We start from the raw sequence: 12,615 nt of genomic DNA, 5'->3' as shown, positions 1-12,615 counted from the left end.
CAGTTCATATTACAGAGATATTGTATGAAGGCACAATGACACACAGATAAACTCTGGCTCTGTAGTATGGAGAGGTAGAAGACTGTGTATCATTGTAAGGCTCTGTGCACACTGCTCTACATGAAGAAGAAAGCCTGCCCGGAGCTTGTGATAATACAGCATATTATAGCTATGCCATGCACCTCCGTCACAGGACAGATTCTCGGCAACTGGAAGAAAAAATATACAAAATATTCTATACACATTTAACAAAAAAAAAAAAAAATGATTCACCTGATGGCAAACTGGTCCCCCTTGATAGAACAGTCTTCAGGGTATCTGGTCTTCTCACTTGCTGCCCCAGGGGGACATTTTGAGAAGGACATGGAATGTATAGGTGTCAGATTAAGGTGGCTGTACCAATTTACAAGCTGCAGTTGTTGGTCATAGAATTTCACGTGTCCTCGAGTATCACCAGTGACAAAATACCTGTAGAAAGTAGTGGGGAAACGTGGAAGGTACAACTTATGGTACCACACAAAAACGCTGAAAATGCTATTTACATAATGGGATACTGAAAGACTGTGCATTAACATATATTTTATCCGACATCAAAATGTGCAAAATTATCAGACATATTGTATATTGGGATCATAATTGAAAAGTATATAAAACAATTAAAGATTAAAAAAATAATATCATTGGGTTTTAATGAGGTATTCTTAGAATCAACAATTAGCACCTATCCACAAGATGTGTCAGATCACTGTGGGCTTCAGCAATCACAGGAATGGGGGATCCGTGCTCCCTGTTACGATTTAGACTGAATGAACCTACAGACTTTATACAGAGTGGCAGTGCACATGGTAAGCCAGCATAGGATATAAGATACAATAGACCATCAATGTATGATCAGTGGGCATCCAACCCTGGGTCTCCCACCGATTAGAAGAATGCTGGAATGCCGTAGCCTCTTTGTTTATCCAGACTTCTATACATGTGTGGTAGTGTCTGGCACTGAAGCTCAGGCACTCATGTGAATGGATTGAGTGTGACTGAGCTGTAATACCAGCTATAATCACATATTAACAAAATCATTACCCTCCCTCATTCCTGACCAGGGATATTTTGGAGTCCTTTTTTTTTTTTTTACTCAGAACAGATGAGGCTTGTTATATTCCTTTATCGTATTTTTCGGACTATAAGACGCACCCCACTTTTTTGGGGGTGGAAAATAGCAGAAAAAAGATTTATATAAGATGGGGGTCCGTCTTATTGTCCGAATTGAAGGTATCTTACCTGAGGGCTGGCAGTGGTAGAGAGGGGTCACAGGAGGCATGGTAACTTCCTCAGGAAGGCGGCGGTGGCTGAAGTGGGACAATGCCGAAGTCCCGAGGTGCGATGCTGCGGGTCTGTCATTGGCGGCGAGGCAGAGCATGGAGCAGGGTCCCTTCCTCAGGATGCCGGTGGCAGAAATGTGGCTACGTCGTGGTCCGGTGTCCATGGCGAGCAAAGCCGACTGCATCACCGGTTTCTCGGTGGCCATCTTCCTGAGGCTGCGTGTGCGCAGACTGAAATCTTGGCAGCCCTTGGCTTCAGGAAAATGGCCGCTGAGATCTCAATCTGCGCATGCGCGGCCTCCGCAGGCCATTTTCCTGAAGCCGAGGGCCGCCGAGATCTCAATCTGTGCACTAGCCGCCCCCGGCGGCCCACGGCTTCAGGCAGATGGCTGCAGGGAAACCAACGATCCACTCCGCACCGCAACCGCCGACCCCGAGCCTCAGCATCGCCACACCTCTAACGCCGCCGATTCTGGTGTACTGCTGCAACTTCCCCGGTAAGCCTGAGTTCGGACTATAAGACGCACCCCCTATTTTCCTCCCAAATTTTTTTGGTAAAAAGTGTGTCTTATAGTCCAAAAAATACGGCATATTTCCTTTTTTCTCTTTTTTCCTCCACAGCACATGTGGCGTAATTTTTACATCATTTATATATTTTTTTTTTTAGCTAATATCGCTTTTTCACTTTTTTTTTTTTACAACCACAAAGAACTGATGAATGAAGATAGTTTGTACTCTCCGTAAAATCTTTTTCTCGTAGTTTTCATTGGAGAGACAGAGAAAAATATTTTAAATGGATTTTAAATTGTGTTCCCCTTTCTGTGGAAATTATTTTTGTATATTGGACGTTTTTTTCACTGGAACGGCTAGAAAGTATGCCTTTTCTCTACTTTATTTTTTATATTTTTATGTATTTATGTTATACACTTTGCTCCAAAAAATGGGGATTTTCACATGTCAATACATTCTTTTTTCTTTCTTTTTTTTTTTTTGCGGCTTTCCCTTGTAACTAGAGCTGGTATGCAAGCCCCATATTCAAGTAAATTTCTGCCTGCGGGCTGCATGGCTGAACTGTCTTGGTTTCCGAGGATCTAGAAACTCTTGTTAACCCCTGCACCCAATAATCACATGTTCACTGGGTCCAGAGAAAGAAGCAGGGTAAGTTCTTCCCAATCTGTATAGACAAGGGATACTTCAGAGCTGTGTATACCGAGACAGAGAAAGTAAAAATAGTGATAAACTTTGTTTATCTTTTAGGAAACAAAAATAAGGAGAAAGCCGGCACCATTCAACTTGTGTGTGTGAACTTATTCTTAAACCAAACTTTGGACTGAGCAATCAAGCCTGCAGGTATCGGGTGCTGACAAAATCAGATGCAAACATGTATATAGGAAGAAAAAGTAGTGGCACTCACCGATCCTTTAAAATCCAATGTCTTTTTTCTTTATTCTTTCTTCCTATATACCGTATTTTCCGGCGTATAAGACGACTTTTTGATCCCTAAAAATTGTCCCAAAAGTCGGGGGTCGTTTTATACGCCGGGTACGGCGTGTGCAGGGAGCGATCCTGGATGTCGGCGTGTGGTTCCCAGGGTCTGGAGGAGAGGAGACTCTCCTTCAGGCCCTGGGATCCATATTCATGTAAAAAATAAAGAATAAAAATAAAAAACATGGACATACTCACCCTCGGACAGCCCCCGGCTCACAGCGCTGCTAGCGTCTCCTTTTGTTCCTAAGAATGCAGTGAGTGAAGGACCTTCGATGACGTCGCGGTCAGGTGACCGCGACGTCATCGAAGGTCCTTCACTCACTGTATTCTTAGGAACGGAGGGAGACGCTAGCAGCGCTGTGAGCCAGGGGCCATCCGAGGGTGAGTATATCCATGTTTTTTTATTTTTATTCTTTATTTTTTACATGAATATGGATCCCAGGGCCTGAAGGAGAGTCTCCTCTCCTCCAGGCCCTGGGAACCACACGCCGTTTAAGATGACTGGGCGTATAAGATGACCCCCGTCTTATACGGCAGGCATATCCCAAATTCCATATTTTATATGGAAAAGTTGGGGGTCGTCTTATACGCCCAGTCATCTTATACACCAGAAAATACGGTACATGTTTATCTTTTACCTGGGAAGTCTGGCTGTGTTGAATAGTCGGATTCCCTCCCCCACAACTACACAATCATGTGAAAAGCTGATTAGACTGCATTGATGTTTTAGAACGTCAATGCAGAGATAAGAGTGAACTGCCCACATGTTTATAGTCTATGGGCAGTCCTGAAGTAGTTAATATTGCTTTGTCTGGATAAACAAATGACATAGTTACTTACTGGTAACGGGATTTCTCAGAGGCCATGACAGCATCAAGGACAGGAAACCTACAGATAAAAAAGGCAGTACCTCTCCCTCGCATCAGTTGGCTTACAGAGCACAAGAGGACCTCCAGGTTATTACAATAACAAACATTTATTACTTATAATACTTAAATGCAAAGACCCTGTGACCTATACATAAATCACACGCAAAGAAGAGCGTTCTCAACCAAACATGATGGGATTGACTTTAAGCGTGCTGTCATGGGCGCTGAGAAATCCTGTTACCGGTAAGTAACTATGCCTTTCTCCCTCTCTATCTTAGGGAAGGACAACAGCCTGAAGAATTCTTTTCCCAAAGGTTAGATTAGAAGAAGAGAATAGGTCCAGCTGATAGTGATTCTAAAAGGTAGAAGGAGATGACCAAGTAGCAGTCTTAGAGGTCTGCTCTTTGGAGACCTCTGACTTTTCCGCCCAGGAGGTTGCCACCGCTCTCGTAGAATGAGATCTCAGTCCCTCCAGGGCGACATTCCCACTGGATGAGTAGGCCAACAAGATCGCATTGCTTATCCACCTTGCCAAGATGGTTTTTGAGGCCTTGAGACGTTTCCTGGGCCCTTGAAAAAATATACAGAGACCTACCGGGAATTGGAATTGCGATGTCCTCATCACCTGAAACGTAATTTTTTCCCTTTTGTCTTCCGGGAAGCGACACTCCTGATTTTTGGAGTCTAGTATAAGCCCCAGGAACTCCTGTACCTTTTGTGGCTCGATCTTTCATTTTTTTAAGATTAAAACCCATCTTAAATTTACTAAAGAGGTCATAACTCTCTCCAGTTGAGCTTTGCAGTGTTGGACCGAGTTGCCTATCACTAGGAAGTTGTCCAGGTAAGGAACAATCAAGATGTCCTGTTCCCTCAGGTGTGCCATTGCTTTCGCCACCAGCTTAATAAACACTCCTGGGGCCACCGCCAAGCTGAAAGGGAGGGCTCTGTACTGAAACAATCTGATTTCCATTGCTATGGAGACCGCTACCCTGAAGAACTTCTGAGAGTCTTTGTGTATGGGAATGTGATAATAGGCATCCTTCAGGACCAGGACTGTCATAAAACAATGTGGAAACAAGATTTTGATAGTTGTTTTTATTGACTTCGTCTTGAAAGTTTGAGCCTTTAGTGACTTGTTCAGTTTTTTTCGGGTTTATTATTGTTCTGAAAGATCCGTCTGGTTTCTTCACCAGAAACAATGGGGAGTAGAATGCTTCTGTTTTTTCCTGAGGGATCTCCTGGAGGATAGCTTTGTCCACGGCCCGTTGTTCCTCTGGAGAGGACCGTAGAGGAGTTACCTCGAAGTTTGGGACTGGGAATGAGAGGAATTCTATCTTTAGGTCTGACCTTGTTAGGCTCGGTAACCAGGAACTCCTGGAAATCTATTCCCAGGTCGAGAGAAAAAGAGAATCTTCCCCCCATCTGGGAAACACCATCACTGAGAGAGCTTCCTGTTGTGAATTCCGTTCTTGGTTGTAAGTAGTATTTTTGTGAGTTCTGCTCTTGGGCTCCTCCTGTGGTCTTTAGTGGTATTGCTGCTTTTTGGATTTAGCTTCTCAGCTGTTTCCTTTGATTGTCTTTTGGGCTCGGCTATATTAGTCTGGCCTTAGCCCTCATTCAATGCCAGTTGTCAATTGTCTTTGCCTGGAGTCATTGCTCTTTGGATTTTCCTGCCAATCTGACCAAGTTCTGCTAAGCTAAGTCCTTTCATGTCCTTTGCAGTTCACTTATTGTGGACTTGTTGTTTTGTACTGTCTTGTTTTGCTCATTTGTCCAGTTTATCAGTATGGATCTATTTAGCTAAACTGGAAGCTCTGGGCAGCAGAGTTTGCCCTCCACACCTTTAGTTAGGTGTGGAGATTTTTGCATTTCTCTGCGGTGGACTTTTTCTAGTTGTTTTCTACTGACCGCACAGAGCTCTTTCCTGTACTTTCCTTTTTAGCTAGAAGTGGCCTCCTGTGCTCAATCTTGTTTCATACTATGCATGTCATTTCCTTCTCCTCTCACAGTCATTACATGTGGGGGGCTGTCTTTCCTTTGGGGATTTTCTCTGAGGCAAGATAGTTTTCCTGCTTCTATCTTTAGGGGAAATTAGCTCTTAGGCTGTGACGAGTTGCATAGGGAGCGTTAGGAGCAATCCACGGCTGCTTCTAGTTGTGTGTTGAGCTTAGGGCCTGCGGTCAGTATAGATACCACCTGCTCAGAGCTAGTCTCATGTTGCTCCATAATCACCAGACCATAACAGTACAACTGGCCAAAATTGAACTGAATGCCTCTCAAAAGAAGGAAAAGTAAAGGAGTTTTGAGTCATTTTTTTTTTCTTTGGTTTGTTTTGTCTTTTTTTTCTCCTCTTGATCTCTGGGTGATTCTGGATTTGGATGCAGGCATGGAGGTTCAGGGGTTAATTTCTCGTGTGGATCAGCTTGCTGCAAAAGTACAGAATATTCAAGATTTTGTTGCTCAGACTCCGGCCTTAGAGCCTAGAATTCCTACTCCGGATTTGTTTTACGGGGAAAGATCTAAGTTTTTGAACTTTAAAAATAATTGCAAATAATTTTTTGCTCTGAAACCTCGTTCCTCTGGTGATTCCATTCAGCAAGTAATGATAGTTATTTCTTTGCTTCGTGGCAATCCTCAGGACTGGGCATTCTCTCTTGAGTCAGGGAATCCGGCATTGCTTAATGCAGATGCATTTTATCATTCGCTTGGATTATTGTATGACGAACCTAACTCTGTAGAGCATGCTCAGAAAACACTGTTGGACCTGTGTCAGGGTCAGGAAGCGGCAGAATTAAACTGCCAGAAATTTAGAAGATGGTCTGTGCTCACTAGATGGAATGAGGACGCTCTGGCGGCCATTTTCAGAAAGAGTCTTTCTGAAGCCCTTAAAGACGTTATGGTGGGGTTTCCCACGCCTATTGGTTTGAGTGAGTCTATGTCTCTGGCCATTCAGATTGATCGGCGCCTGCGCGAACGTAAAGTGGTGCACCATATGGCAGTGTCCTCAGAGCAGAGTCCTGAGCCCATGCAGTGTGATAGGATTTTGACTAGAGCGGAACAGAGGGGATACAGATGTCAGAATGGGCTGTGTTTTTACTGTGGTGATTCAGCTCATGCTATTTCTGATTGCCCTAAGCGTATAAAGAGGGTCGCTAGATCTGTTACCATTAGTACTGTGCAGTCTAAGTTTCTCCTGTCTGTGACCCTGATTTGCTCATTGTCATCTTTTTCTGTCATGGCATTTGTGGATTCAGGCGCTGCTCTGAACGTAATGGACTTAGAATTCGCTAGGCGCTGTGGTTTTTCTTTGCAGCCTTTGCAGAGTCCCATACCCTTGAGGGGTATTGATGCTACACCATTGGCCAAGAATAAACCTCAGTACTGGACTCAGCTGACTATGTGCATGGCTCCTGCACATCAGGAAGATTGCCGTTTTCTGGTGTTGCATAGTTTACATGATGATGTTGTACTGGGTTTTCCATGGTTACAAGTACACAATCCAGTGCTGGATTGGAAATCTATGTCTGTGTCTACGGAACATTGGGTTCCTTTTCACTGGCACCTTTTCTCTATATGGTCGAGTGCTAACCATCTATACTAGAATATGTCTGTGACTAGTTGGGGTTGTCAAGGGGTACATAGTGACGTTCCTCTGTCAATTTCCTCTTCCCCCTCTTCTGATGTTCCTGAATTTTTGTCAGATTTCCAGGATGTATTCGATGAGCCCAAGTCCAGTTCCCTTCCTCCACATAGGGATTGTGATTGTGCTATTGACTTGATTCCTGGCTGTAAGTTCCCTAAGGGCCAACTTTTCAATCTGTCTGTGCCAGAGCAGGGGCATATTCGGCCATTGGGAGCGGGATTTTTTTTTGTTGCCAAGAAGGATGGCTCCTTAAGACCCTGTATTGATTATCGCCTTCTTAATAAGATCACGGTCAAATTTCAATAATCTTTACCCTTGCTCTCTGATTTATTTGCTAGGATTAAGGGGGCTAGTTGGTTTACTAAGATTGACCTTCGAGGGGCATATAATCTTGTTCGTATTAAAAGGGTTGACGAATGGAAAACTGCATTTAATACGCCCGAAGGCCATTTTGAATATCTTGTGATGCCTTTTGGGCGTTCTAATGCTCCTTCTGTGTTTCAGTCCTTTATGCATGATATTTTCCGCAATTATCTTGACCAATTCTTGATTGTGTATTTGGATGATATTTTGATTTTTTCTAATGATTGGGAGTCTCATGTGAAGCAGGTCAGGGCGGTATTCCAGATCCTTCGTGATAATGCTCTATTTGTGAAGGGGTCTAAGTGCCTACTTGGAGTTCAGAAGGTTTCTTTTTTTGGGGTTTATTTTTTCCCCTTCGTCTATAGAAATGGATCCTGTTAAGGTCCAAGCCATTCATGACTGGATTCAACCCACATCTGTGAAGAGCCTTCAGAAATTTTTGGGCTTTGCTAATTTTTATCGCCGTTTCATTGCTAACTTCTCTAGTGTGGTTAAACCCCTGACCGATTTGACTAAGAAAGGCGCTGATGTGACTAACTGGTCCGCTGAGGCTGTTGAGGCTTTTCAGGAACTTAAACGCCGATTTACTTCTGCCCCTGTCTTGCGTCAGCCGGATGTTTCTCTTCCTTTTCAGGTTGAGGTTGACGCTTCTGAGATTGGGACAGGGGCCGTTTTGTCACAGAGGAATTCTGATTGTTCCTTGATTTAGCCAAGTGCCTTCTTTTCTCGGAAGTTTTCGCCTGCGGAACGCAATTATGATGTCGGTAATCGGGAGTTGCTGGCTATGAAGTGGGCATTTGAGGAGTGGCGACATTGGCTTGAGGGAGCCAAGCACCGCATTGTGGTTTTGACCGATCATAAGAATCTGATTTACCTTGAGTCGGCCAAGCGGCTGAACCCTAGACAGGCTCGGTGGTCCCTGTTTTTCTCCCGTTTTGATTTTGTGGTCTCGTATCTTCCGGGATCTAAGAATGTTAAGGCGGATTGTTGTGAATTCTGTGGCTGAGTTCACTTCTGTGGTCACAAGTGGTATTGCAGTCTCTGGGCTTCCTCCCTCAGGTGTTTTGGTGAGCTCGTTGGCTGCCTTGCTATTTAGCTCCACCTGAGTCTGTCTTCCTTGCTCCTTGTCAATGTTCCAGTGTTGGATCTGAGCTACTGCATCTTTCCTTGGGCCTGCTGCTCTGCTAGATAAGTGCTTCTAGTTTGTTTTCTGTTTTTTCAGTCCAGCTTGCTATTAACTTTTGCTGGAAGCTCTGAGAAGCAAAGGGGTGCACCGCCGTGCTGTTAGTTCGGCACGGTGGGTCTTTTTGCCCCTTTGCGTGGTTTTCGTTTTAGGGTTTTTTGTGGACTGCATAGTTCTTTTTGCTATCCTCGCTCTGTCTAGAATATCGGGCCTCACTTTGCTGAATCTATTTCATTCCTACGTTTGTCTTTTCATCTTGCTAACAGTCATTATATGTGGGGGGCTGCCTATTCCTTTGGGGTATTTCTCTGAGGTAAGTCAGGCTTGTATTTCTATCTTCAGGCTACTCAGCTCCTCAGGCAGTGCCGAGTTGCATAGGTAGTGATAGGCGCAATCCACTGCTGCTTATAGTTGTGTGAGGATAGATCAGGTACTGCAGTCTACAGAGATTCCACGTCTCAGAGCTCGTCCTATTGTTTTTGGTTATTGCCAGATCTCTGTATGTGCGCTGATTACTGCACGCTGTGTTGCCTGATTGCCAGCCATAACAGTACAAGGAGCCAGCCAATGATTCCCAATAGAGGGAAAAAAGAAATCCTGACATCATTTTTTTTTCTTAGCTCTGTCTTCAGTCTTTTTTTTCCCCTAGACATTAGAGTGCTTCAGGACACAGCTGTGGACATGGATATTCAGGCTCTGTGCTCCTCAATGGATAATCTCGTTGTAAATGTACAAAAGATTCAAGATACTATTGATCAGAAATCGATGCTAGAACCAAGAATTCCGATTCCTGATTTGTTTTTTGGTGACAGAACTAAGTTCCTGAGCTTCAGAAATAATTGTAAGCTATTTTTGGCCTTGAAACCTCATTCTTCTGGTAATCCTATTCAACATGTTTTGATTATTATTTCTTTTTTGCGCGGCGACCCACAGGACTGGGCGTTTTCTCTTGCACCAGGAGATTCTGCATTGAGTAATGTTGATGCATTTTTCCAGGCGCTGGGATTGCTTTACGATGAGCCTAATTCAGTGGATCAGGCTGAGAAAAATCTGCTGGCTTTATGCCAGGGTCAGGATGATGTAGAAGTATATTGTCAGAAATTTAGGAAGTGGTCAGTACTCACTCTGTGGAATGAATCTGCACTTGCGGCTTTGTTCAGAAAGGGTCTCTCTGAAGCTCTTAAGGATGTAATGGTGGGATTTCCTATGCCTGCTGGTTTGAATGAGTCTATGTCCTTGGCCATTCAGATCGGTCGTCGCTTGCGCGAGCGTAAATCTGTGCACCATCTGGCGGTATTGTCTGAGAGTAAACCTGAGCCTATGCAGTGCGACAGGTCTATGACTAAAGTAGAACGGCAAGAACACAGACGTCTGCACAGACTGTGTTTCTATTGTGGTGATTCTACTCATGCTATTTCTAATTGTCCTAAACGCACTAGGCGGTTCGATAGCTCTGCCGTTATTGGTACTGTACAGTCCAAATTCCTTTTGTCCATTACCTTAATGTGCTCTTTGTCATCGTATTCTGTCATGGCGTTTGTGGATTCAGGCGCTGCCCTGAATCTGATGGATTTGGATTATGCTAAACGTTGTGGATTTTTCTTGGAGCCTTTGCGGTGTCCTATTCCGTTGAGAGGAATTGATGCTACACCTTTGGCCAAGAATAAGCCTCAGTACTGGGCCCAGCTGACCATGTGCATGGCTCCTGCACATCAGGAAGTTATTCGCTTTCTGGTACTGCATAATTTGCATGATGTGGTCGTGTTGGGGTTGCCATGGCTACAAACCCATAATCCAGTATTGGATTGGAACTCTATGTCGGTAACCAGCTGGGGTTGTCAGGGAGTACATGGTGATGTTCCATTTTTGTCTATTTCGTCATCCATTCCTTCTGACATCCCAGAGTTCTTGTCGGACTTTCAGGATGTATTTGAAGAGTCCAAGTCTGATGCCCTACCTCCGCATAGGAATTGTGATTGTGCTATCGATTTGATTCCTGGTAGTAAATTCCCTAAGGGTCGTTTATTTAATTTGTCCGTACCTGAACACACCGCTATGCGCAGTTATGTGAAGGAGTCCCTGGAGAAGGGACATATTCGCCCATCGTCGTCACCATTGGGAGCAGGGTTCTTTTTTGTAGCCAAGAAGGATGGTTCGCTAAGACCGTGTATTGATTACCGCCTTCTTAATAAGATCACTGTTAAGTTTCAGTATCCCTTGCCATTGATTTCTGACTTGTTTGCTCGGATTAAGGGGGCTAGTTGGTTTACTAAGATTGATCTTCGTGGTGCGTATAATCTGGTGAGAATCAGGCAGGGAGATGAATGGAAAACGGCATTTAATACGCCCGAGGGTCATTTTGAGTATCTGGTGATGCCGTTCGGACTTGCCAATGCTCCATCTGTTTTTCAGTCTTTTATGCATGACATTTTCCGTGAGTATCTGGATAAATTCTTGATTGTTTACTTGGATGACATTTTGATCTTCTCAGATGATTGGGAGTCTCATGTGAAGCAAGTCAGAATGGTTTTCCAGGTACTGCGTGCTAATTCCTTGTTCGTGAAGGGATCAAAGTGTCTCTTCGGTGTGCAGAAAGTTTCATTTTTGGGGTTCATCTTTTCCCCTTCTACTATCGAGATGGATCCGGTTAAGGTTCAGGCCATCCAGGATTGGACTCAGCCGACATCTCTAAAAAGTCTGCAGAAATTCCTGGGCTTTGCTAATTTTTATCGTCGCTTCATCTGTAATTTTTCTAGCATTGCCAGACCATTGACCGATTTGACCAAGAAGGGTGCTGATTTGGTTAATTGGTCTTCTGCTGCCGTGGAAGCTTTTCAGGAGTTGAAGCGTCGTTTTTGCTGTGCCCCTGTGTTGTGTCAACCTGATGTTTCTCTTCCGTTCCAGGTCGAGGTTGATGCTTCTGAGATTGGTGCAGGGGCGGTTTTGTCACAGAGAGGTTCTGGTTGCTCAGTGTTCAAACCATGTGCTTTCTTTTCCAGGAAATTTTCTGCTGCTGAGCGTAATTATGATGTGGGCAACCGAGAGTTGCTGGCCATGAAGTGGGCATTTGAGGAGTGGCGTCATTGGCTTGAGGGTGCTAAGCATCGCGTGGTGGTTTTGACTGATCATAAGAACCTTACTTATCTTGAGTCTGCCAAGCGCTTGAATCCTAGACAGGCCCGTTGGTCGTTATTTTTTGCTCGTTTTGATTTTGTGATTTCATACCTTCCGGGCTCTAAAAATGTGAAGGCGGATGCTCTGTCTAGGAGTTTTGTGCCCGACTATCCGGGGTTATCTGAGCCGGCGAGTATCCTCAAGGAAGGAGTCATTGTGTCTGCCATCTCCCCTGATTTGCGGAGAGTGTTGCAGAAATTTCAGGCTAATAAACCTGATCGTTGTCCGGCCGAGAAACTGTTCGTCCCTGATAGGTGGACTAGTAAAGTTATCTCTGAACTTCATTGTTCGGTGCTGGCCGGTCATCCAGGAATCTTTGGTACCAGGGAGTTGGTTGCTAGATCCTTCTGGTGGCCATCTCTGTCACGGGATGTGCGTGCTTTTGTGCAGTCCTGTGGAATTTGTGCTAGGGCTAAGCCCTGCTGTTCACGTGCCAGTGGGTTGCTTTTGCCCTTGCCGGTCCCGAAGAGGCCTTGGACACATATTTCGATGGATTTCATTTCTGACCTTCCCGTTTCTCAAAAAATGTCGGTCATTTGGGTGGTCTGTGATCGCTTTTCTAAAATGGTCCATCTG

General features: G+C 44.5%; 1 protein-coding gene across 1 annotated transcript in view; it reads right to left on the bottom strand.

The window, feature by feature from the left end:
- CFAP251 (cilia and flagella associated protein 251) overlaps positions 1–12,615 on the bottom strand; it is a 179,216-nt gene that overhangs the window by 97,042 nt on the left and 69,559 nt on the right. The window contains exon 11 of the mRNA XM_069755502.1: positions 274–468. Coding sequence (XP_069611603.1) covers positions 274–468 — 195 coding nt within the window. The remainder of the gene's footprint in view (positions 1–273; positions 469–12,615) is intronic.

This window comes from Ranitomeya imitator, chromosome 1 (genome assembly GCF_032444005.1).
Source record: "Ranitomeya imitator isolate aRanImi1 chromosome 1, aRanImi1.pri, whole genome shotgun sequence".
NCBI classification, from domain to species: Eukaryota; Metazoa; Chordata; class Amphibia; order Anura; family Dendrobatidae; genus Ranitomeya; species Ranitomeya imitator.
The sequence above is the reverse complement of the archived record's forward strand: the minus strand, read 5'-3'. Positions and strand labels throughout refer to the sequence as shown.